General features: G+C 40.9%; 2 protein-coding genes across 4 annotated transcripts in view; both read right to left on the bottom strand.

The window, feature by feature from the left end:
• LOC100550826 (phospholipid-transporting ATPase FetA-like) overlaps positions 1-26570 on the bottom strand; it is a 422496-nt gene that overhangs the window by 339589 nt on the left and 56337 nt on the right. The window lies entirely within an intron of this gene.
• LOC116217516 (protein unc-13 homolog B-like) lies at positions 5232-24492 on the bottom strand. The gene is made up of 8 exons (XM_031557190.1): positions 24331-24492; positions 18690-18786; positions 17780-17923; positions 17572-17649; positions 16519-16596; positions 10290-10378; positions 7270-7422; positions 5232-5400 (listed from the first exon to the last, which is right to left on the bottom strand). The coding sequence occupies exons 1-8, from the start codon at positions 24417-24419 to the stop codon at positions 5247-5249; spliced, it is 882 nt and encodes a 293-aa protein (XP_031413050.1). The 5' UTR covers positions 24420-24492; the 3' UTR covers positions 5232-5246.

Below are 26570 nucleotides of genomic sequence, written 5' to 3'. Positions count from 1 at the left end.
TGTGGATGCCCCGTCCCTGGAGGTGTTCAAGGCCAGGTTGGATGGGGCCCTGGGCAGCCTGATCTAGTACTAAATGTGGAGGTTGGTGGCCTTGCCTGTGCGAGGGGGGTTGGAGATTCATGATCCTTGAGGTCCCTTCCAGCTCTGGCCATTCTGTGATTCTGTGATACATATAAATGTCATCAGAGGTATCACTTAGGGGTTGTCCCAGCTGAATGCCAGAAATAAGATTTCAGGGACAATCAGACATATTGTTGGGTAGCACTTTCCACACAGCTGGGTGTTTCTGCTTGGGAAAGCACTCAGGAAAATATAAAGCTCATCATCTCTGGGGTCTGCTGGCTCTCTATGGACCATGTTTACCCAAAGGTCTCCAATAAATGCAATTCTCCATTCTACAGTCCTTCTTCTCTCTCCTCTGCTATCCTTTCTTATCTCAACAATCTTTCACTCTTCACTTAAACTCAACTGACATGAATGCTGCTCATCTCATATCCCTGGAATTTAAACTCAGCAAGATGCAAGACCAGAATTATTACATGGCCCTTTGTCCCTGTTTATGCCAACCAGTTTGCCTTCATAGTTGATGACTTCTTCAGTATTCATTTGATGCCTTTTAACTCAGTGCTCTGTGGAGCAGGAATTAGGTTCTATTGCAAAAATCATTGTTATTATTATTATTTTTTTTCCTTTGGATTAAACTTAAGATCAGCCTCACTGATGTGTTCCCCTGAGCTAAAAAGCTTCTTCATATCTGCCAGTGGAATTAGCAGGTATCTTTGTACAGAAGAAAAGCGTGAGCGGCTGACAGTAGTAATAAAGGGAAACTGAGCCCTGCTCTAGGGACACTGGACACCCTCTTCTCTTTACAACAGTTCAGAACTGAATTTCTAAATGAGATGCTTTTTTCTTTAGTTTTGCCACCTTCTGAAATTGTTCAAACTCTGTGATTCCGTGACCTGAATTCAGACACCCTATTGAATTGCTCTAACCATAACCCTCACCTGGCCCTCACTGATCATCAGCCTTTTATGTTTGAATAGAAATCAATACAGAGTGAACATTATTGACTTTATAGCTAAACAGAAGCAATTGGTAACTGATTAAATTCATAACTCTTAAGGGAAAAAAAGTGTAGGCAAGGATAGCTAATGCATCCATAAATGAAAGCTTTTGAAATTAGATGAGGAGCTTAACTTGATGCCAGTACCTTACAGTAATTCTAAAAACAACTCTCAAATTTTTCTGTATTTCCAACAAGCAAGATAGGATATAACTGCGTTCAGAGAGACACAAACAGAGATTTCACTTTGGGACACACCAAATTATCCAAGGGACACAGCTTCAAACAGTGTTTTGGTACCCAGCATTGAATGCTGTCAGACACATCAGCTATTCAGTGCGACTGATCATAAGGTTTGTGGTCTTAAAACTTAAGGTATTCAAGACTGGGGACCAACCAGAAAAACAATTAACAATTGCTTTTTTTTTTTTTTACAACCCGGACTTTGAAAAAATGAAGTTAAGTAGCTCCAAGATACACTGATGTTAACATTTCTTGATCCAGTCTTTCCAGTTTTCATTGGATTCTTAATCTTTATATATATATAGTGAAATATATATAAATTTCAACAACATTAACTAGCCCAGGCACGTAGCCTGACTGCTGCAGGCTTCAAAAGAAGGCAGGTCAGTAACACTGAGCAATACCCCGTGATGTGATACGCTTCAAGGAACAAAGCTGCTCAGATAACTGCTCCGTGGCGCTTCTTGCCCATTTTGCTAATCCTCATCAATCAGTGCCAATCTCTGTCAATGTGTCTGCAAGGAGAAGTTATTTTACTGCTGTGCAGTTTGTCATCAGTGCTGGTAAAGCCTAATGAAAAACTGGACAGCTCCTTTCTCTGCCAAGTGGTATTCTTGTAAACAAGATGCTCAAAAAGTTATTAGTTATTCATGGAAAACATATTGCAGAGCTTTACAGACAGCATTTATTCCAGGTGCAGCTCTAGGGAAGTAAGGCGACTACGCTCAGATATTGTGTACTTTTGAGAGAAATTGCTCACAACAGGATTGATTCAAATGTCAAGGACAGAAGATGAGGGATAATTAAGACTCCTATGAATTGCTTCTGCTTAGTTTTTGACAAATACAGCTGGAAAGAGGACAGACCTTAGACAGCATCAGTTTTCCAGGTCCCTTCCGCATCACTAATTTTACCTTCCTAAACTTTTTTGCAAATCTGAAACAGGTCCACAGTCTGCAACATAAGATTTTAAATTCCCTGTTAAAGATCTGTGTTTTTTTCCCCAGTAAAAGCATTTGGAAAGAGATCATCAGCTGATTGAAGCCTAATTGCTAGAAGCCAAAGGAAATGTACTGATTTATATTCCCAGAGACTCCAACTACCACACTTTAGCTCTGCTACTGCTCAGCTGACAAAGTTAGGAAACAAAAGCCTACTGTCTTTGGAATTTCAGTCCTTTTTTGGAAAATGTATCATTACTCGGGCTTATTTTCTGAGACACATTAGTGCAAGGAAGTTTTATCTGACATTGTACATTCCTTTCTTAAATCTTGTATCTTCTATATCCAGCAACAATGAGACCTGTCCCTTTATTAGCAGCATTTAAGTTCATTTAAAAAGCTTCACCATCAGGCAACATTTGCTACTACATATGAGAAATCGGACTCTTTTTTAGGTGCCACAGCATACCAAACACTGGGGGAATAGGTTTAAAAGGGGAAATGAAGAAGAGGAAATAACTTCCTCTAGGCATAAAGGTCTGAATACATGTGCAATTCACTGACCATCATTTTACTGAAGGCTAAGAAAGCTTTTTCTCCCCACCGAGAGAGTCTTGGACTCTTTTGAACCTAGCAAGCACAAGGGAGAGGATTGATTTAAACTAATACAAGCTTAGGAAGTCTCAGAAAAGCTCTTAAAGCTACACTCTCCTCCAAGAATTGCTTTGGACTATTCACAGGCAAACCTAAAGAACAGTCAGTTTGGAAGTCATATGTAAAACCTGTCTGCAGCTTAAGGAAAATTTGTTTTTATCCTGGACCAGAAATGTAGAAATGTATTCATTTAGTGAAGAAAAGTCTGATGAGTTGAGAAAAGCACAGCAGGAGCAAGCAATGGAGCCTCGCATGAATGGTCGCAATGTGCCGTGTGAAGTAAATAAAGGACAGGCTTTGGAGGAATCATTTGTGTATGAATTAAGCAACTTTTCATTGACCTGACCAGTCACTGGTGAAACTATTGCTTTGTTCCAAGCAGGAAGAGAGAAAGAAATATAACTCTAATCTGCTAATATTCCCAAGAGCTGTGTGCTGAACTTCAAAATAAGGATTCCCAGATAGCTATGTTTGCATACCCACTCATCCAAGACAGAGGGTGTTTAATTAAATGTTGATCTTTACTTAAAAGAAGTGAGGCATGAAGTGCTCCATGAATTACTGGAGATCATGTTGCTATTAATCTCACAACACACCACCAGTCAGTACCCAGAGAGGCAGAAGCCAGTCATCTGAAAGTTATTAAGGCACCTGCAATCTCAGTCCATCAGTGCCAGGCTACCAAGCGCCCTATCCACACTGCATCATTCACACACAGTAGCTGCATGCTGTCTCATCTGAGCCCCATCCTACAGAAGATCTTTCAAAAGCAGCTCGGAGTGGAAGGGAAAAGATCAGGTTATCGTTTCCATGCTAAACTGATTTATATGGAACAGATAGGACAGGAAAATAACAGGCTCTAAAGCACTGTGCAGTGACTGAGTCACACAAAGTTAGACATACTGCAGTGTGTAGAGGACCTTCTACCTGAGAATGCCTTCCATGACCACTATCAGAAACATATCACATCTCTAGCAAGATTACAGAAAAGAGAGAAATTAAATATTCCAGAAAAGGGATTCTTTCAACCATGAATCCTCTCTACTTAAGGTCTGTGGAAGCGTTCTTGGAGGAGCCCCAAACCAGGGCTCCTCTGAACATACAGAGGTATCATCAGGGCTTTCTCCTGCTGAGGGCTGGGAGGAGTATGAGTTACATTGCTGAGACTCTGTCCCCTCTAAAGACTGCTTCTTACAGCAGTTCAAGAAAAATAAAGAAATTTCATCTTCTTAATCTTTTTTTCTTCCTTTCTGGATTGAAAACAAAAACAGATGATCACTCCTAACCTGAGCTCAGAGCAAAGAGTCTTTAGCAAATTTATGCCTCACACTGATTTTGTGCTTAGCAAGGCTGACAGCACCGTGTCTCAGTGGTTCTGTTTAAAGTCATCATCATCAAGGCCAGATGCAAGGGTGCTCTCAGAGCAAAACATCCTTACTGCAAGTTGCAGGTTTGCATCATTTATCTATATGCTGCAACCCAAGAAATCCACTCAAATTATTTAGGCAACTGCTGAATAGTGAAAACCACTATTGTTCTACTCACTACTGGGATGAAATAAATTAGCATTAATTAGCCACAGACCACAAGTTCTCTCCAAAACAGATGAAAAGAAGTCTTGGATCATCTCCAGATAATGAGGTTATGGTTCAAACTTTACATTGCCTACAATTGAGTGACATCTCCAGAGCAGCTGGGTGTGCATGACTGACATTTAATCGATTGCTGTGGTTTCTCAGAATTGGGAAAGAGATTAATCTTTCATTGCTAAAAACATCCCCACATTAATGTCACACATTCATTCAGCATGTCCACACAGCTGAACAATTATATAGAAGACTGCTCTGAAGGCAAACTGGACACACTTCCAGCTCCCCAGCTTCAGAGAAAGAGAAACCATGCCAGCCCATACTGATGTTAAAATGCCATGGAAGATGCAATTAAAAAACAATGCTAAATTAACCACATCTATGCAGAGGAACACCTGACCAATGCACGACAATAATTAGGCAAAGTGTTTATAGGCATTGTTCTAATGCCATGAAGCCAATGCTAACTGCCAAATAAGCCCTCTTATACAGCTTTCTCTAAGGGACTGCAAATCTCTAATCAATGTGAGTTGATATAATTGGCGACTCCTGTTAGATCATGGATTTTGAATTGTTTTTTTTTTTTTTTCTATAGTGTGCTCTGTATCTTGCTAACCCACTATAAATAGAGCTGCTCTCTTACTTTAATAGATGTGTTTTTCCATCCTAGAGCAGTCTCCGTGCAGACAAATTTACCTGGACAGATGACTCATTAGGCAAGGAGCTGAGCTTCATGGGGAATGGCAACACTTTCTGCTATGAGTCAGGAAGGAGAAAATGCTTTACCGTATGGTCTGTAAGAGGAGGCAGCACAATCAGCTTCTCCATGGTGTTCATTACTACCCTCCAGAGCTCTTTCAGCACCCGTTTCAGCACTGTCTTTTCACACACAGTTGCAAACAGTGTCAGGCTGCGGGGAGAAAGCAAGGAATGAGTAAATTCAAAATGCGATTTGCAAGGAAACAGGAGATGTGTATGGGAGAACCAATGTCCCACCCAAAGCAGTTTTTCATAACAATTGCTCTAGAGGTAAATTAAAAAAATCCTCCTTTTTCATAAAGTACACTATGCCTTCGTTCTTGGAGCTCTAGTTCTAAAGCCATTGGGATTACTGACATCTTTGATCTTAGTAATTTCTGTTTATTGACCTGGAGATTATGCAGGATATCACTAAATTGTTATTTGGAATACTCTCATCCATAAGAGGCACAACCGAGCTGATTCCTCTTAAGGAACTTCCTGCTGCATGGGGCTTGCAGAGTAAAAAGGAAAAAAAATACAAATACAGAAAAATGGGTTTATACCTTCATGGGTTCATTATTACGATCATTACTGAATAACTAAATGAATACTGCCTATACTATTATGCATACTCTTACTGCAGAAGTTTCTGCCTTTGATAGCAGTTGAAGTCCTTAAATGAAAACCACCTCAGAGCAATGACAGGACTAATCTAAATATTGTTGCAATTGGATTCATCAGCAGTCACCTACCATGTGTTTATTATCTTTCATATAAAGCAGAATGCTTCATCTCTGTGGATTCCTCCTTTACTATTGTGCAGGCTACCAAAAAGGCCAATAAACTTAAGATTTTTTTTGAAGCCCAACAGTCACTTCCAATGGCATTTTGTACCCACACTGGGAGAGCTATAAAGGAGGAACTCTGTAGCCACTAGCAGTGCACAGATGGTAGCCAGCTCTTCTACAGCATGTAACATAGATTTCCTATTTTACCCACAGCCAGTTTGTAAATGAGTGAAACCGAACAGGAACAAGATTGATGCGGGTAGGATGCTGGAGGCAACAAAAATGATTTTTCTTCTATAGAACAGGGAAGAAAATACTCCAGGCTTAGATTATGACTTGTGCCATGGTTATATGAGAAGTCTGTGGCATCCTAAGCTTCCACTGATTCAAAGGAAGGTGTCTTCTGAGGATCAGTGAAGGCATGCATGGAAAATGCTCAAAAGAGATGAGATGATGAATTAAAAAACCAACATAAACTTATTATTTTAAACTTGTAGGTTTTCATTTCTCTCACAGCATTTGATAAGAAAATATCAGGCCACACCTTTCAAAATAAAGAACTGCTGTGCAACAGGAAGCTTAACTTCATACTAAGAGAAAAAATATTCTTTGGTAGACTGAGACTTAGCTGAAGAATTATGTGCAGATAGCAACAGAAGGTCCGTGAACAACAGAATAATGCTACATTTTGTTAATGGGGACAGCTACTTAAAGCAATGGATCTACAGTTCATCTGAGTCAAACTTGATCTGCAGAAAGCTCGTGTACATCGCCTAGTTCAGAAGTGTATTTTATAGTCAGAACAACACTAGCTACTGCTTGAACGCAACCACTTCACATGACCAAGATAACAGGCTGTGGATATATCCAGTAAGCATTGCAGCATGTTTACTAATTGCCTTCAGTATAGTCTGTATAGGAGAAAGCCACAGCTGATACATGTAGAGTTTACAGCGTGCATCTTTTCCACTACCTGATCAGCAGTGCATTTTGCTGATTGCTATAACTGCCAGAGGGAGAAAGGGAAATGAGAGTGAAATATGGCACTGAATGTAGATTGAAGAGATGATCCATGGCATGAGAAAAAGACAGATATGGGAAGAAAAACCATTAATCTTTCCTGAGAATTCACAGGCTGGACAACTCAAGAGCAGCTCAAGAACATGGAACTACTCAGGAACTATTCCACCTTCCCCCACCATGTTCCCAACCTGATGTAATGTATGTGCAATGTGTATCTGAGCACTCACTTTCCATCCAGGAAATCCATTAATGGTCTCAGGACGTTATCTGCATCTTGTGCAACCGTGTTTCTGGCATTAGCAGCAACATTTCCTGCCCCTTTCACTTGACAGAGGATATCAGACATCTGCTTGACACATTCATCAATACGAGCCTGAAAGCTGGGCAGGTAAGAGAAGCAAAAACAAGATTATCAGGAGCAGAGATCTCGCCACTGGTACATAAAGGAAAATATTGCAAGTCCATAAACTAGGCACTCAGTTACACTCTCTTCCTCCCTGAGATCTGCTCTTTATTTACTTACTGTATCTGTTGCCAAGAAGCATGCTATTCAGTTCCTCATGACACATCCTAAGTCTTGAAGATCATAGAGGCAGCCTGAGAGCAGGTGCTGACGGAAACCAGTCCACTGCCATACAGGCTGTGTTATACCAAAATGTCAAATTGGGATGCGGGGCTCAGCTGCCCAACGAGCACACTGTGCTCATCGACATGCAAGAGGCAGACATAAAACACAGCTATCTTTCTATCTTTTACTGCAAAGAAGAGGTTCAAAATGAAATAATATAGTGGTTAAATATGATGAATAGCACAACAAAACCATCAAAATATCCACTCAGAGAATAAAAGGAAACACTTTGACATTTAAAAGAACAATTTCTAACCACAGACATTACAAATGACATTTAGCTATCCACTAAAGGCACAGAAGCTTGCATCAAGGAGGAGAAGCCAGTGCTAGTAGCTCAGGCAATGTTTTAAGAGCAGAAACACCAACTCTGTGTAAGTGGCATGAACTCTTGTGTGAGTCATTAGGGCATCCATGTATTGGGTCCCAGCATAAAACTCCCTCTGCTGTGTGGCTCTAACCTTCCTTCCCAGCCCATCACCTCTTCCCTTTCCTGCAGTGCCACCCTCCAACCCCTGTGGCATTTCTGCTTCACTTCCAACCTTCATCTCCCTGGAGCAATTCCAGACCGACAGCACGTCCTCTGCGTGCAGCCTCCCCTTCCACCTTCCCTTCTCTAACAGAGAGGAGCTTGCAGCAACCAGTTGTGGCTACAACAACAGCTTAACCAGAGGCATAAAACTCATCAAATAAAACAGTACCAACAATCCCCTGTACTGCTGGCAGTCCTTATTCTGTTGCAGGCTAATCTCACACCACAGTTCTTCCAAACAGTGCACTGGCTGTGAGACCCTTGCCTGAAGACATTGTAAGCCCCCTGCCAGGGAATTAAAAAGTAAATTATTTTTTTGAAAAGTACAAGTTAATGCAGGGCAAAATTATCACCAATTACGAAAAATGATGAAACAGTTACTGCGGCAACAGGTTCACCTGAAGCTCTTGCACACATACAGATTGACAGCAGCCCTTGGCAGCAGTGAGTTAAATAAACCAGTCTAACCTCTGCAGTCAGACAGGGCCCTCTGCTCCCCCGCTCCTGCAGGAATTCCTTTCCTCACTCCTGTCGCCTCCAAGAACAAAACAGCAACTAGCCTTGCATGAACATGAGCCCTTTCAAGTTTCCCTTTCTCTGTTGAAATCCTTTATAGCACAAAATGCTTCTGTTTGTAGACACAGCCCTCTCTCAGCGCAAAGGTGGCAAGATGCTCCAGATACGTGCTGCTTTCCCAGCAGGTGCAATTAGTGCACGCAGATGAAGCATGGTAAGATCTGCAGTGTCAGGTGTGCACAGTGTTGTAGGAGCAGTTGTTTACAGACTACATATAGAATATTGTGGATATCTGTCTTACCTCCCACATTCACATCAGAAGCTCCTGCTTATACAGCGCACTGCAGCTCCACTTTTCATTCCCTACTATTGCTATGGAATAAGTGAGGCATCTGAGCTGTCTGACTAGTTAAATCTCTTGCTGGCACGTCTCTCAAACTCTCCATGGTATGTATGCTCATGCAGAATAATCTCTTTAAATCATATTTGCAAATGTCAAGATGGTACCCTAATTTTCTTGTAGCAGTGACACCATGGAGAAAGGTTTTAGATACTAAAACTCACCTCCCAATTATGATTTCTCACTCATCCTCCACCTAATTATGAATCTTATCGATTCAGCTCAGTTACTACTCAAATCTCTCCATCTCTTGCTATACCATCCATTACTGGCAATGGAAACTCCCCATTAGCTCTGTCTGCTCAAATTCAGATAAATGCGGACAAATCCTACCATGATTTTTGGTCCTAGGTATTGCAAATCTGTAAGAAGCCAGCTTGGTACAATTTGCATTATTTCCCTTACCCAAGTTTCTGCTATATGACTGTATGTGCCTGTATTAATCTTATTATATAGCACAACATGAAATTAGTGGGATTTATCAGGAGAAATGGTTGCTTTTGAAGATCAATTGAGAAACCTGTAATTCTAGATTTAGTTTAATCGTCATCTTTTATGGCTCACTCCAAAATTTATATTATAAATTCAAGCACATTTTCAATTGCATCATGATTTAAAATAAAATTTAATTGCCATCTATTACTCTAGCAATTCCTTAGAGAGCTCCTCCCCTTGAAACACTAGAAAACACCATTCACTGAAACACTGCAACGAGTCAATCTCAAATTCTAAACCATTTTCCTTTGTATTCAATACTCATTTAACAATCAGAAATCAGCGAGCTGTTTCATACATGTAGAGCAGAACATTTAAACAAGAATACTCTTCATAAATGCTAAGTTGAAAACAGCTTTCCAAGCAATAAAAGAGCAGACAATTCTGTTACTGACAAGCACTGCTTACAAAAAAAAAAAAATCATTCTCTGTAATTCAAATACATTTTACAGTTGAGAGATCTCTGTTTCTTAGCAGAGGAATACAGAAAAGAGGGACTTACAAAGATATTCCTCACTCTCTTATTTGGACTCAGTATTTGAAAGACCATGAATTGATGGAAAAAAGAAAAATATGATGTGGTCAACGTAAATTTTTCTCTTCTTAATCTGACTAAGAGAGATTAGAGAAGGAACTAGAAAGGAACGCCTCATGAGCAGGGACTTGTTATACTCACCTGTTACCAAACACTGCACTCAGTTCATCCAAAACGTTGTTCAGCTTCACCTGGAGCTCTTTGAGATGGTCGCTTGCTTCTGCATCCAGCTGTGGATGAAAGAAGGGCACTTAGCTTAAGTCCAGAGGGCAGTCTCTTCTCCTTCACACTGCTCTTGTTCCCTACTGAGATCACCCTTAACAAGCTAGGTAAACCACCAACACTGGACTTTACCAACTGGGATCCTTTCCTCCACTGCCTCCTGCTCTTAAAGAAGTCACAAATTCATCAAAAATACAAAAAGTCCAAAAAATACAGCAGCAAGGGCTGTCTCAGGCGCCAGCAGTCTCGTAACCCTCTTCCTGATATTCATAGGGTTAAGAAAGTGAATCTGCATTCCCCATGGCCAACAGAGCAAGCAGGCTGAGAAATATCAAATGCTGATTTATGGCCTCAGGTTGCACCAGGGGAGGTCTGGATATGAGGAAAACTTCTTTACAGAAAGGGTTGTTAAGCACTGGAATAGGCTCCCTAGGGAGATGGTTGAGTCACCATCCCTGGATGTGTTGAAAAACCCTTTGGATGCGGTGCTCAGGGACATGGTTTAGCAGAAGGTTGTTAGGGTAGTACGGTTAGGTTGTGGTTGGACTTGATGATCTTTAGGGTCTTTTCCAACCTGAGCAATTTTATGATTCTATGATTCTACTGCATGTTACCTTGGGTTCATGGGTCATTTTGTCACTGTAAGTCTAGACTGGATGCTATTTACTTGAGTAATTCTCCATGTAGTCTTGAAAGATGCTATTTCACCTTCCACCCTGATGTCAGTATTAAAGCTTAAGACTAACCCAATCACTGCTCCCAAAAGACTGGACGCAGCTATTCTGAAAATCCACAATATCACAGCTGTAACAGTTGCACACTTAACAACTTTTGAGCACAAGTAGCTCCACTTTCACAAAGACCTGGACAACTTTTTCCACTGCGACTAATCAGAAGAGACTTGACCAAAAAAACATGTAAAAGTGCCCCAAGCACTAAATGGATCTTGGCATACGCTGTACGAAAAGCGTGCTGCATTATAACCAGCCCAATGCCATCTGTTTTTTCATTTAGCAGTGCCCGGTACTCCAGCTGTAGTCACCCCTCCAGCCTTGAAACAGCCAATTCTGACCAATCCACCTGTGTGCACACATAACACCACATGATGACTGCTTTGAGATCATTTGCTTTGAAAAAGTGACTTGTAAAACAGATTTTCTCTTCTTACTGTAGAGGAAAAACCTTCCAGAAATGTTTGCATTCATTCTTACTTCTAAAGCAGATTATCTGTTTGCCAATGTAATGGGCTAGATGCCAATACAGTGGCTAAAAATCAGTTCAGATTTTTACGTTATGTTCACATATGCAGGACTTGAACATGACAGGAGCTCACACTACTGTACTCAGCGCTGATGCACTCTTTATATTTCTCAGCTTCTGTTAGGGACAGACAAGCCTTAGGGGACACAGAATCTGATCTGTTCATTTTCCTTTGGAAGGTGGTGTGGAAGACTGACTATCATATGCTTAAATCTGTGCAATGAAACTCCTGGATCAGAGTTCTAAAGAACAGAGAAAAACAAGCAAGAGATTGCTTGGGCCTTAGAACCTTAGGTGCTAGCCATGATTATTTTTCTTCATTGAAGTGAATTTGTATCCCTTTGATTTTTAGAACTCCCACACTACAAAGGCAAACTAAAGATAACACCCATCATCTGCAGAGACAAATGGCCTTTCCTCCAGACTAACAACCCACAGCTTTCTGGGTGCAACTGGTAAGACAGTTTGTCAGATTTACCTCTCAGGCACCCAACCTTACCCTCGTGAAGCAAAGTCCTGATAGACATTCTGGTTCAGCAGTCACCAAGTGTGCTGTCATTCTAGAATGCCTGTTTGTTTCAAACAATTGCTACTAGAAAAGGAGAAGGACTCTATACTGCATATTATTGCTTGCTAATCCTTAGGTATTAACATGCTTTGGCTTGAAATTAAACATCAGAGAATTAACTGAGTGTGATTCAAGTCCACTAGGAAGGGGCAAGTAGGTTTCACATACTTAAATGACATATCAGTCACAGAGTCTCCTTAGCACACGGTGTAACTGCAAACTGTTCTTTGCCAATACGGAGAAGCAGTGGTAGCAGCGTTCAAATGGAACAGTGTCCATTTTGCTGTTCAGCCAATGAATTCTAATTATATCAGCTACTACTGATAGCAGGAAATTCCACTTGGACTGCATGATAAATCTGGCAGGTAGCGTGATGCAGTATTATGCAGTTGGGCCACTACATCACTACGTCATGACCAGATCATTTCTATTGGAAGCTATCACTCAGCAGTCTTACTATATCCATTCTGTGGGTGTACTGGAGATGATTCAGAGGAAGAAAGCTAACAAGAAGTTCTCTGTTCAAAACATGTGAGAGCACCAACACCAAGGTGGCTTCTGATCCCTGAGCAAATGCCCCAGGTCTGTTAGAAATAAAGGCTGCCATTTGCATAGTTGTACGTTGAAGTTGAATGTGTGTTATGGAAGGGTGAGGTGCAAGCAAAACAGGAAAGCATTAACTCTGTATCTACATTTCTGAGTAAAAAGCAGAGTCTCTTCATTTCCTGTGACTATTTGAGACAATCTGGGCTTCGAAGTCTCATCTGAGCACATTCAAGGCTGGAATGTTCAAGGTATCTCCTTATTTGGTAAGTGATATTTACACTGTTATGAACTTCACTTAAAGTTTATCTTTTATGGATGAAACTGAACCCACAAGATTTGTTGTGGTGTGCTTCCAAATTTTCCATGAGATGCCATTCATTCTTGCTTGGTTTCTGCACACAGTGATGAAGCATGATGAGCAGCCAGAATTGGAAGGATGTTTTGCAGTTGGAGAAACACAGTTTTCTCTTTTCAGAATGCAGTGGATGTTAATCAATTCACATCTTAAAGCAGGAGAGCCTGTGAAATCATTCGGTCTGATGAATCAGCAAGCAGAGAATCTTGCCTTGAACTCCTATTTTAGGCTTACACAAGTTGAAGGGTTTGTCTGGCTCCAGTTTAAGGTCACTGATTGCTGTTCTGCCTCCCCAGCTAACAAGTGGGAGCTCTTCTCTTCAGAGATAATTGGGTGCAAGTTCATGCTGGACATCCCTAAAGGGATTTTCTGCACTGAACTTTCAACCATCTCTCCTGTTTCCTACTGAGTTCAAGAGTAAGAAGCCTGGTGAGCTGCATCCAGGCAAGATTCTCAACAGCAGAGAGGCCTTAGTTATGGCACATGGGAGGGTAAAGAGGAGCAACCAGGAGGTGCCATAAATCCTTTGAGAACTTTCCTATAAAACCTTGGCTGTTTCTAAGTTCTCCTCTAGTTAATGATTCAGGTAGGCAACTTAGGACTTAAAATGAGGGGTAACGCTGGCTAAGCATTAAGAAGAGAGCTTCCCAGAGCATTAATTGTACAGCTTAGCTTGTAACTGAAGGCATGAAAATTGCATGATGATAATCTGCTGCTACTTGGTAGCTAATGCTCTGGGTTCCCTAGGCAGTGCTCATATCCAATATTCACTCTGTACACTTGACTTCAGGGGGAAAAGTGCAGAAATGTTTTAAGCTAAGTTTCCACAGCACGTATAGACCCAGCAGTGGGAAAAACATACAGAAGCTTTTAATTTCAGTGTTTATGAGTTCGTAATTTAGAAAAAAACAAAGGAAAATAATGGGCTGTAGAAAGCAGTTTCTCACAAGCAACATGAGAATAGCTTATTGTAGTATCACAGACAGCTACAGACACAAGCCTCTAGGAAAGCTGCACTGGTGGTTAGAAAATGCAGGTCACATTTCAGTAGGTAATGTATGAATAAATAAATGGGGCCAAGATCAAGGAACACTAGCAAAGAACCTACACAGCCCATTTTAACAAAGAACAATCCAGTTTCAAATTTTATTTATGTACAATTATGTACAGTTTCTGCCCAGCACTCATTTGCAATTCCACTGCCTATTATGCTTTTTATGCAAACTGTAACTCCATATATTCTGTCTTTCCAAAATCTGCATCAAGAATGTATGGAATGCCTCTGAGCCACACTGAAGCTGTTCTGATCCTGCGAGATCAACAGATTTCAGATAGGAAATAAAATATTAATGATAAATGCTAAAAGTCATCTAAGAACTTCTTCCTATTAACTAAAAATGTCTGTGTATGTTCCTTGGGATCTCAAGTAGAGACAAAGAGAGACACCCTGCAGAGAGGTCTCTAATACACTGATATTCTTACCTTCCCAACCAGTAATGTTCCAGGATCACACGATGTCACATATGAAACCAAGAGACAACTGTTTGCAGTTTTTTACCTTCTGAGTAGTACAGGTTGGGAAAGAATATGAACAGTGAGGACAAAAATAATATTCCTCATTTGGGGGGGGGAAAAAAAAAAAAAGAATAGGAAGGCACTGTATTCAGGATTCAAATTCCATGAAATAGTACCAAGTGAGCACTTCTGTTTCATGTTATGCCACTGCACTGCAGGGTGCCTACAGGAGAGCCCTGAAGCAAGAAAATGACAGCATGCTTGTTGACATGCTATGTTTCCAAAGCAGTTGTCCCATCAGTTGACACTCGCTTGGCTGGGGTCAATCTGCATCAGAAAAAGGACTACTCCAACTATAGGTCTGTTTACTCCCTCAAAACAAAGGATCTGGCAGATCTCAACTCAAGAAGCAAAGCACTACATAGTCACCACGAGGAAAATCCCTAAGGAAAGCAAACAATTCAGGCGCCTAGCACAGCACAAGATGCTTCTGGTGATCAGTGGCAGTCTAATGAAGTGGAAAAGAGCATTTGAAAGGAGAAGAATAAAGACCACTTCCAAAAAGCAGCTCCCTAGCATGTTTGTCAGTCTTCATCCTACATGTTTTATCACTCACAGTTGGAGTTCCTCTCCATTTTTTTCATCCAATTCCACACCAATAATGGGTTGACAACCTCTGTTCTACCACAGCTATCTCCAAAGGAGGGTTTTATAGGGTAGAATAGAGGCCTAGGCTAGGTAAAGTAGCCAATTCTCATTAGATACCATTCTCCCCATACACAGACATTATTTTTCATGATATCAAGTGGTATTTTCAATTTGAATTATAGGGAAACCCTATTTAATAGCCAGTACAGAAAAAAAAAAAAAAGTTGCAAATTGATAACTTGAGGGAAATTAAGTGCACATAAATGAAAATATTAGAAATTGCTTCATGAACATTAAATGACAAATTTATTTTTTCCTGAAGAAAAAAGTGTTTAGTTACCATTGTTATTACAGTGAGGAGCATATATAATTTTATTTTTTGATATAGAGCTAAGAAATTAAGATTGTTGAGATCACATATGAACGAATAAAAGCAGTTTCCCTTGCACCATGGACTAAATCTTTCTACTGAGATTTTTGCAACTTCTTAGAATTCTGCCACTAAACACCAGAAAGATTTGAAACAGCATGCAAGCAAAAACCGAGCTGCCCATCAGCAAAGTGAACTTTCCTCTTGGCATACAGGTCATAGCACAATTCTACCACAACACAACCAAAGAAAATGCACTTAGGCTTTGAAAACTATTTTTTCCTAACATCAGAATCAGCAGCCTTTTCTTCAGCTTCCTGAGTCTTGAAAAGCAGTGAAAAAGAAAAAAAACAAAACACACTGATTACATCATAACAGAAACAGTGATTTAGGAGAGAAAAGTCTTATTTCTGTAAAAAATGGCTGTACAAGAACAAAGAACAAAAACTAAGTAAGGTATTTACACTTATGGACACATCTGAGTATCCTATGAGTTCAGAACTCATAGATTTGTGTGTCTGCAATACATTAGATATTGGACATTTATTTGCCATGTGAAAGGACCTGATGTCTACAGTTCTCAGACATATCTGTCTTTAGAGTTGTGAAACCACCAGCCATGCCCACATTTAGCCCACATAAGCACAGTATATACCCTGTTCTTTCCTCCTCCGCGCTGCTCTGTGCCCTGGAACATTTGCTCCTACATCTTATAAAAGATTTAGAAGAAGATCCTCAGGCACGGCTGTGCCCCTCACACTTGCTACAGCGCCAGGTGTCACAGGGCTCCCCTTATGACTACAGCCTGCAAGCGACAGTATGATTCAAATAACCTAACTAGCAGCACAGTAGGAATGAGTAATGCTCAGTCTCTTTGCACTCTTACCTCTTTACCACCCATGGCTTCAAACATCTTCTCTAGCTGCACTCTCAGCTGCTGGATGTTATTCATCAGGATGCAGGGCTGGTGGGACAAAAACAGGTGTCTGTCATGGCTCAGGGTGCCAATATATTTTCAACAACGGTACAATTTGTGCCTTAGCACCTTCCCTCAGGTGCCACCAGATCTCAGATTCTCATAGTGTAATAATAGGGAAGGAGCAAAATTTTGAGCATTCAATCCTAAAAAAAACAAAGCCCTTTTTTCTGCAGTTTGAAATGAGATGGTCAGTTCCAGAAACCCCACATCAAGGAGCTCTTCACCTTTGTATTTTTTAGCTTTATCACAGATAAAACAAGCTGATAAAAAAATCCTTGTCAGGAAAATGTTTGACTCCCTCCACTGCTCCTGCCAAGCTCTACTAGAGTCCAAACTGTACTGCTTTCAGCTTCTTAATGCTGCACTGTACTATCTGGAATGGTGTAAATCCCAGAAGGGGAACTGTCAGCCAGAGCTACTTTGAAGCTTAGCTGGGTTCTGCCAATACAAGTTTGAGAGCAACAGTCAAGGGAGCCTTAGCAGTAGTCCTGTCCTCTGCAGTTACATTCCCTAGTGTATGTGTGTGAGGTAGAAATAACACCACGGGACAGGTCCAGGGTTGACAAGTAGTTGCTTTTTCTTTGTTGCTTGTTTGTTTAATATCCTGAATTATACTTCATTTCAGATTGCACAGCAAGATAATTAGACGGATGCAACAGTAAACTGGAAGTGCTGCTGTGTACCCAATCTGGGGAGCGACTTGTTCCATTTCCCCCCCCTTCTTTTTTAATCACCTCTGTGATGTATGGCTCAGATAGGAAGAATAGTAATTAAAGTGACTCTGCAGATTGCCTTCATGACCTTATTTTATTTTAAACCGAAGCCAGAATTCAATCCACAAATGTTTAGGACAAAAGCAATGCTACACTGTCAATAAGGTCAAGTACCCAGAATGAATCTTTTTTCATCAGAACAGTTATGGGATTCCCATAAGTGGAAGTGAAATCCAGCATGACTTACCAGTTTCTCCTTGGAACAGTAAGACTGGAAGCTCTTGGAGAGGATGTCAGCATACTGCATCAGCACTTTCCCAATAGTCTGTGAAGACAAGGTGTGCATGCTCCTCTAAGCAACACAAGGGATCTCCAGGAAATAAAATCAAAACCCAAGACAATACGGTTTTGCATGCACTAAGGGCAGGCAAACATCTGGATATTGAGGGTATTACCTTAGCAAACCTCCTATTATAATGAGCAACAATGACAGGGTCTGGGCACTCCAACTTCTTAATGATCTCAAAGCTCTGATTGAGTTGGGTGAAGACATCCACCACTGAGCATGAGAATAGAGCGTGCTCAGATGTTTGCTGGAACTAAAGCAGAGATACAAGGAGTCACTCTCAAATGGAAAGATACAAAAGACACCATGTGAGTCTCTGTCATCTGCAGTACTGGAGGCAAGACAACTATACCAAAAAACACTAATCCTTCAGAATTAGTCAAAAGCTCTTGAAAAGGCCTAGAGAAGAAGAATAGACAACTCTGTGAGGGCCACTGTTCACTGTCATCCATCAACTATGAGAAGACAAGCATTAGGAAACATAGCACGATGCTGAGATGCATGGCTTCCCTGTCAGTTAATAAGGAAAGAAAAAGAAAACAGAGATCGTTTTATATTTTCTTAAGATATAAAGGGAACATCTATATTAGCATCATAGTCTATATCGCCAACAGTCACTAAAACTGGATTGCTCCTGTTCTCCATTGGGAATACTTGTCAAACTAAGGTTCTCTGTCTGTGGATTAAGGTTACATTCTCACTGCATGACTAAGCACATGCAGTGTGCCTTATATTTCAATTACATATCTCACAAACACAAAGAGAAGAGAGAACACCCATCCACTGGTTGACAGATTAACCAGAAAAGAACAAAACACAAATGAATGAAATGCATTTTGCTATTAAACAACACTCCATCTTGTACAGGAAAGTCCTACAAACAACAAGTTTCCCCAGTAGTTCAGCAAGCGAAAAGGGCTGCATCCTCCACTTGCATAATAACTGAATTTACGGTGTTATTTGGTTCTGGGCACTTGAGTATGCAGCACTGAATCCTTCACACAGAGCAACGTACATACCCCATCTTTTTTATCTCTCTCCAGAGCACCATGCAGGAACTCTAAGGAAACATCTTCATTTTCATCCAGCCACTGCATCACAAACTGCTCAAACCACCTGCAGGAGGAACAGGAGAGACAGTAAGCTACAGCAAGAAACAGAGCATTCCAACCGAACTTCACCTGAGGGACATGCCTTTCCCTGCAGCATTCATTAAGTGTTTAAGTGAACTAAATGCCCTCAGATTAGTACTTTCCCTTCCTTGCTCTCCTAGCTTACTGACAGACAGAGGTGTTGTTTCAGCAAGCATTGTGAAAGCTTGCTGCTGTTAGTTGTCTGAATATTGTTGTATGCGTGTACCATTAAAGTTCCTGAAAACACTCTTATTTCTACAAACTATCTGGACCAGACCAGTCTAGCCTCTGCAGACTGCTGCTCCTATGTTCTTTTCATGGTTCTCCCTATCTTTCTTCTTCCTTGGTACCCTTCCTCATGAGGAACTTCTTCAACTTGTTATCCTCTCAGAACACTTTTATTGCATTTTATTCTCTGTTCACCCATATGCCAGACAGTATAAGGAAGATGGCTGTACCCACCACCTGTGTGTGGCAACAAGGAAAACACACCCTCCCACTGCCCATTTGGGGCCTGCCATCCTTCACACAAGAGACACAAATGAGTACAGGGGGAAGAAAAGCCTCCTCTCCAGGACCCTTCCACCCCTTTATCTGCAGATACAAACATATTTCTTGAGTGTCATGAGGTAAAATCAAGGCTAGAAATGTTCTTCTCCATACCTACTCTAGAACAGCTTCCTGTTTCTTGGCCTACTGATGGCCCTGTGAGGATACTTCAGAGTACCTCTAAGTGTAGAAGGCCTGCAGGAAGGTAGCCAGCCTGATTAGCAAGTTTTTATTGTTTTTGCTCTAAAGACGAACAAATTGGTTCATACAGAAGCACTGAACCAACAGCCTTGGAGCAGGGATGAGTCCCCTAGACAAGCAGCTCTTCAAGTGGGGCAGTAATGTTTGTCTCTACCTTCTCCTCACTTGGATATGTAAGCTAAATGTTGGACCACAGTCCAGGAGTCTACTGAAACTGCTGAATTTCGGGGAGAAGCTTTACATTAAGTGGCATCTGGAATTACAAATTCCACAGAACAAGAGACTTACATACAATCTTGGTTAAAATACTGTCAACTGTTTGAGAAGGTGCAAAGCACCTTCAGCAGTGGGGTTTTAGAGTTCATCATCAATCTGTTCTCTGCTCTGTGGGACATATCCACATAGTTCAAGGGGACGGATTTTTCTTGTTTATGTTTTAGCAACACAGCACTTATGGCTTTGCTTAAACATTTGTCTAGGGCAGACAGTGTGCAACTGCCAACTCACTGCAGCTGAAGCAAATCTTAATTTCCAGTACTACTAAACAGCATTTACAAATAAGGGAAAAAGTGCCCATGTATGATTTCAGTCCGTACAAAGAATTGTAACATGAGCTTCACAGAGCACAACCTTCTCAAAACAAGCTGCTGTTTTCATACAGATTGTGCTAATTATGGGCTGAGTCTGCAAAGAACATGAAAGCATGTGCAGACATGAGAGAGAGATCAAGAGCAAATTCACAAGCACAGCAAACTAGATACCCTTAAATACTCTCTACGCTTTGAAATATAAAGCACATAAACGCTAATACTGGAAATTGTAACTGACAGTGTTAAATGCCAACAGCAACCTGTCCATGGAGCACTGTTAGCAGAGACAGCAGCAGTGCAATGATGTCACAGACATATGGGCTTTCCATCTTTTCAAAAACTTCCTTTTAAATGGCTGTTTAAGCTCTTTTTCAGAATTTGTGGGAGCTTAATGCAATTTTCTTGTGCTTTCAACATTCAGCTTTTAATTCCAATAGTGTACTTTGAAGATCAATCCTCTGAAGAGAACTCGGCAGTTTAGAAGGAAGCAAGAACACATCTTCCACTACTTTCAGAGCTCTGAGACAGTCGCTGCTTCACATCACGTAGCTCAGTGTACAGAGAGGATTACTTGTCTGTGACAGAAGCCACCATTTTGCTTCTGAGAAGTGGAACTACTTCCTGGCTGTCATTCACCCTTGGTGACTGCACCATACCCATAAGAAAGGGCCATTCTTTGTTGAGAATAGAAACGGCACATTTTTATGGCTACTGTACACTGTCGTATCAAATGAACTGCGCAGTCTTACCAAATTGTCTAGACAAAGGTAGTAAGGAAAAGGTACAGTATGTTAGGGTGTTTTGGAGGGGAAAAATTAGAAGGAAAAGAAAAAAAAAAGGCTTTACTTATAGAAAGAAGTTGAATATGAATGTTAGACTGCAAAATGAATCACTTAGGTAAGGTCAGGAAATTCTGTATCTGCATTTGTAAACCCAGTCCGAGCTTTGGCTTTTGCAGGCTGGTAGTAAAACACAAGAGTTAGAAACCATCTAATAAATTCTTCCGGTCCCTGGGCACATTCAGAGCCAGAATGTGCTCTGAGCTGTAACACAAACCTGGAGTTATCTTAGGCTAATAACCACTAACTATTAGTTCTTGGACTGCAGAGTGAGTGAGGAGGGACTCTGGGGACCACAAAGGCAATGTATCCAGAAAGATGTTCAAAATAATCTACCACAGAAATTAATAAAAATAATTCAATTTCATATAGAAATAGCTCCAAAATGTTGTTATACAGCAAATTTCTTCGTCCTCTTGTCTGCTTCAATTATTGATCTAGGAGCAAACCCCATAATGACTCATACACCAGCACACAAGGCAGAGGCTCGTGTTGCTTTTATCACATTCTATGCTTGCAGGATCCAGCATAGCATGACTGGAGATTGTACAGCCAACCTCTCCAAATGATGTTTGCATAAAAACCCCTCAGTTCTGTCTGCACGGAGAGGCAGTGCTTTGTGCTTTGTGACTGAATGAAAGTTTGCCTTCTGGTTGCATAACAGTAATGCAACACAAAAGGCTGCAATTACAGCTTGGCCATGAGCCTGGTGGCCATGGTCTCACGCTTCACAGGTGAATTAAACTTGCTCATTTGCTGCTCTGATGCATGTGCGTACTCAGTGAACATTCAGCAGGCACTGGCAAGTGCAGAGACAAGAAGGCGGGCAGGATTTCAAAATAGTTCAAGAAGAAAACACTGTTTTAGTAAGTCAGAAGAAAAAGAGAGGATTAGAGACAGGAATGCCTTCCATACTATAGAGAAGGTAGTTACCAGTACAGCTACAACACTAGCTGCTTGCTAACATCAGTTATAAAACAATACTTCTTTGCATACCTGAAAAGCTAGTTGCTTGGTTTGTTTTGTTTTTGGACACTCCACAGTTTTCAGCTGGCATACAAAAAATGAAGAAGGAAGTTCTGAAGATGCACTCTCAGCTATGTTGATACTTCATTTTCAGAAACTGCTGCTGAATTTCAGAAAATAAAGGGAATACAAAACCTACAATACTTTAGAGCCTTTACTTTCTACAGTAATAGCCCACAGATATAAAAAATGTAGTTTTGCATAGTTTCAACAAGAAATGCAGGTTTTTTGATAACCGCTGCTATTCTTTGGACTGAGGCAATTCATCTTTATCTGAGTTTACTGGCTGGCATACCCGACACATGAACCTTTGTTTAAGAAAGCTTTAAGGCTGTTTAAAGAAACATAAGCATTTCTTTGTTGCATGGATGATGGAGCACTGGGACAGGTTGCCCAGAGAGGCTGAGGAATCTCTCCTTGGAGAACTTCAGAAGCCATCTGGACATGGGCCTGGACACCCTGCTCTAGGTGTACCTGTTGGAGCAGGGATTGGATCAGATGGACGCAGAGGTCCCTTCCAACCTCAGCCATTCTAGGATTCTGTGAAGATCAAAAATATTTGTGATGAAGCAAATTAAAGGGTTGCTGTAATTGATATGAAAGGTATATTTCAAAACAAGTGAAGGCCGTCATTGAAGTAAACAACTCTTGTGCTTGATAATGTGGCTACTGTACTAAAACATGAGTGTGAGGTAAAGAGGGAAGCCAGTGTCTGCGGAAGTACATGAGCTCCAGTGCTCATATATACAAAAGTTAGCAGAGCAGAACAATTCTGCAGAAGACTGCAAAACAAAACTGAACATCATTATCCTGATTACACAGGAGAAAAAGGAGATTAAGAAAATGTGATGACTTGCCCAGGACTGCGCTGACTCAAAGGCACAAAGGGAACCAGACTTCCGAGACTGTTACTCCAGCACCCTATTCACTGAATTGATGCCTCTCACTGAACTGATTTGCTAAGCAAGTCCCGTGGCCCAAGCCAGCCAATTACATCAACTGCCTCAAGTCTTACTAGCACACAGATAATGCCAGGCTCAAAGCACTGTGTGCAGAGGAGGATGAAAAAAGGATTCAAAATGCCAAACTGGAAACAGAACAAGCAACATGTTTTTTAAAGAGTGCAGGTGCAAAGTGCTGCATTTGGACAGCTGTAAAGATGGGAAGAAAAACAAGGTAGGAAGCTGTTGAGGGCTTGGCTTGTGACCAATTGGAAACATCACTGGTCAATGGTAGTAGTGAAGAAAGAAAAGAAAAAAAGGCTGCTACCATACTAGCATGTGAAAGCAGCAGTAATGCCTGCAAGACAAGGCAAGGTCTAGAAGAAATATCAGTGTGTAAGTCTAAGTGTTTTATGTATAGACAAAGACAAGAGAAGAGGTGTGAGTAAATCTCACTTACAGGGAAGGATAGGAACATATGAGAACAGGCAGAAGACTGGGAAAGGACATGAGAAACATTTTGTAAAAGAGGAGAAATTTGTTCTTCACATCCAGGCTGGGAGGAAAGGATAAAACAAGCTCCAACTGAAGCAAGAAAGTTTTGGAGGAGAGGATGCAGAGTGTGTTAAACCCTCCAAAACCACTGGAGGGATAACAGTAAGATGTAGAATAATCGTAATTGCAAGCTACTGAAAACCAGTTAGACAAACACTGGTCAGAAACAACCTACCTGCTTCTACTTTAGAGCAGGGGAAGACCTTCAGCTACAATATTCTTCCTGGGTTGATCACAAAAAGATCAAATTTTCTCCAGAGTTGAAATCTACTGCTTCTCTTTTAAAAAGTTAAAAAGAACTTGTGAACAATTGCTTAGAGCTTAAGAACAAGTTTACATGTTTCCAAACTGAATCACCCAGTCTTATCAAAAAAGCAAAAGCATTTCCATTACTCACAAATCCTGGTGTGTGTGTGCGTACTTGTGTAACACATTTACACAGAGAAATATACATACAGTATATATATAAAAATACAGTAGATAGAGCTGTGCCTACTAATACTAGAACATTAGCACCTGTGTAAAAGTCTGCTTTTCAAGGATCAACACTGTAAATACATAATGGCTTAAAAGACAGTCCATACTACTACTGCTAAATTTTCTGAGATTCTGAGAAGAAAGTACAATAAGGTACTTATTTGTTTCAAGAACAGGAGCACAGAACACCAAGGGAGGGGAACAAAGATACACATAAACACGGAGAAGAAGGAATGAATAAATGGTATATTTATATACAGGCAGCCATAGGTGAACCAACTGCGTGCCCTCAGGATAACCAAAGAAGAGGTGTATTGGGGATATACTACAGGAGATATAGCACACTCACGCTGGATATTCAGGCACTTTTCCCTTGAGGGCAGGCAGATCACGAACATATTCGTTGTACAGCCACTTCACTTTGAAGTGTAAATTCATATAGTCCGCACTCTTACACAGTCTGTGTTTCTCATGCTCTGTGAGGAAGGAAAAAGGCAGTTAGGTCTCCTTTTACCATTATCATTGCATCAGGAACAGGAAGGTCTTATAAAACATGTCAGCAGTATGCAGTGGTTTTCAGGATGAAGCACCTACAGAGCCATAAAACCTTCACAGCACAGGATTTTGGCAGAGAACGGGGGTTCTCAGTGGTTGACCAGCGGGGCTCTGGAGACTGTTTGTGTGGTTCTTCTTAATCCATCCATTTGTGTAAGACTTTTTGGTTGTCAAGGCAATAAAAAGAGAGCAGTCTCTTACGGCCTTCCCATTTAACATGTAACAGTCCAGATTTCATCTATGCAGGAAATAAACCTGGAATAGCGAATCTGTTCATTTTTGAATATAAGCAAAGGCGATACAAATATCTTAACTACATTCCCTAAGAGGCAATAGTAGAAAGAATGAAGTTCTTCAGAGTTAGACAATATCAATCACAAGGAAGTCCAGACAAGATGTGAAATTCTACACAAGTCCTCTCAAGTATTTTCACTAAAACACTGAAATCCTCTCCTGCATCCATCTAACCTGCATTACGACACTGAGAAGCAGTAGACGTGGAGTCAGTGGTGATTAGAGCCAATCTGACCGGCTTTATCTATAGCTGAATTTCCGGTGGTGCAAGGAATGTTGTAGGAAAGGTCTTTTTCTTTCCTATGCTAAACGTACCCCAAAATACTCCATTTCATGCCCACAGTATGGCCATAAATTATTCTCTGGTATGAGAGAAAGCAGTAACAGCATGTTATTTCATTGCCCTGCATCTCCTTGAGGGCTTGTACAGACAACTCCTCACCACCAGGATGGTCTCAATTAGCTATTATTATTTAACTTTACCTCTCCACATACAAGTTCCTTTCCAACAAATGCATTTGAATGCCGTCTGCACAACCCAAAGGAGTACATGAACTGTCTGCACATGCTGAGGATTGTGCCTGAAAGGTCTCATCACCATGTGTATGGCAGGTAAGCAAGTCAGCCACCACTCCTAGGTCTTTAGCACAAGAGAAGCTACACCAGAGCTGGAAGATTATCTGATCTCAGCCTGGAGAAGTTCATGACTCTTTCAAAAGAGAACTGCTTTCTAACATGTACTGCCCTTCTGAGTGCAACCCACTGAAGCAACCCATATACATCTATCTACCTGAGCTGAGCTTCTTCCTCTTGCCAGGCTTCCCTAGGTCCTTGTACACACATTATGCCTGGACAATGCAGTCCCTCCCTGTGTAACACACATACTTCCACAATTCAACTCATCTCTCAAACTGCCAAAGTGCTTGCCATATTCAGGCTTGTATTTCACAGACATCATTTCCTTGGATCACCGTTCACCATTCTCTCTCTCAAGAAACACAAGCTCCACATCTTTGCCCTCAAGGACCTTCACAGCCTATATTCACACTACCATCTTTCAGCTGTTGACTCCTACCTCTGATCAACCCACAAGTCCCATTTTTATCCTATTTGTTAAGTTCTCCCAAAAGCACCCCCATGCTTTCTTCCAAGCCATCCCCCACGTACTTACAGGCAGCTTAGCAGATCTTTATGTAGGTGCATAACTCTTGAAGGGCATCACTGCTGATAATGTGTAAACAGGATCTAACTGCGTTAAAAAGTGCAGGTCTCTCTCTTAAGTTCAAATGGCTTAAATCTGGCACTTTGGTACCAGGAATATGCTCATGTGAGCAATGCATGCTAAAGACAATTACCAGCAGAAGTTATGCCTTCATGATGTAACACGGTACAGCTCCCTAAGCAGTTACTGGAGAGGCAAGCTCATCTTAAACATCATTTATTTTCACAAAAATGTGAATTTCTGCAACTACACCAAAACATTCAAAAATCTTCTACATTTCTTTTGAAGCCTCTGTGCACAAGAAGAAAGGCCAAATAAATTATGAATTATCCAACTGAAAATACAAAAACCAAAGAAATTCTCATGCATAATTATTCCACAAGCTTTGTCAATTCCCAAAGCAGTGGAATACTCCAGTGAGTTGTCTACCCCTTTAACAGCATAATGCAGATTTCCTTCTAATTCTTCTAATTCACTTTCAGCAGATCCACAAAGATGCAATCTCAAAAAAAAAAAAA

The sequence above is a fragment of the Meleagris gallopavo genome, chromosome Z (assembly GCF_000146605.3).
Source record: "Meleagris gallopavo isolate NT-WF06-2002-E0010 breed Aviagen turkey brand Nicholas breeding stock chromosome Z, Turkey_5.1, whole genome shotgun sequence".
NCBI classification, from domain to species: Eukaryota; Metazoa; Chordata; class Aves; order Galliformes; family Phasianidae; genus Meleagris; species Meleagris gallopavo.
Note: the sequence above shows the minus strand (reverse complement) of the source record. Positions and strands in the feature narration are given on the sequence as shown.

Excerpts from the sequence above, each read along its gene's own strand:
- LOC116217516 (XM_031557190.1), bottom strand. The coding sequence starts at position 24,419 with ATGAATTTACACTTCAAAGTGAAGTGGCTGTACAACGAATATGTTCGT. Across the intron at positions 17,924-18,689 it reads AGAGAGATAAAAAAGATGGG|TTCCAGCAAACATCTGAGCA; the intron begins GTATGTACGTTG and ends TCTCTGCTTTAG. Across the intron at positions 16,597-17,571 it reads ACTGTTCCAAGGAGAAACTG|CCCTGCATCCTGATGAATAA; the intron begins GTAAGTCATGCT and ends TTGTCCCACCAG.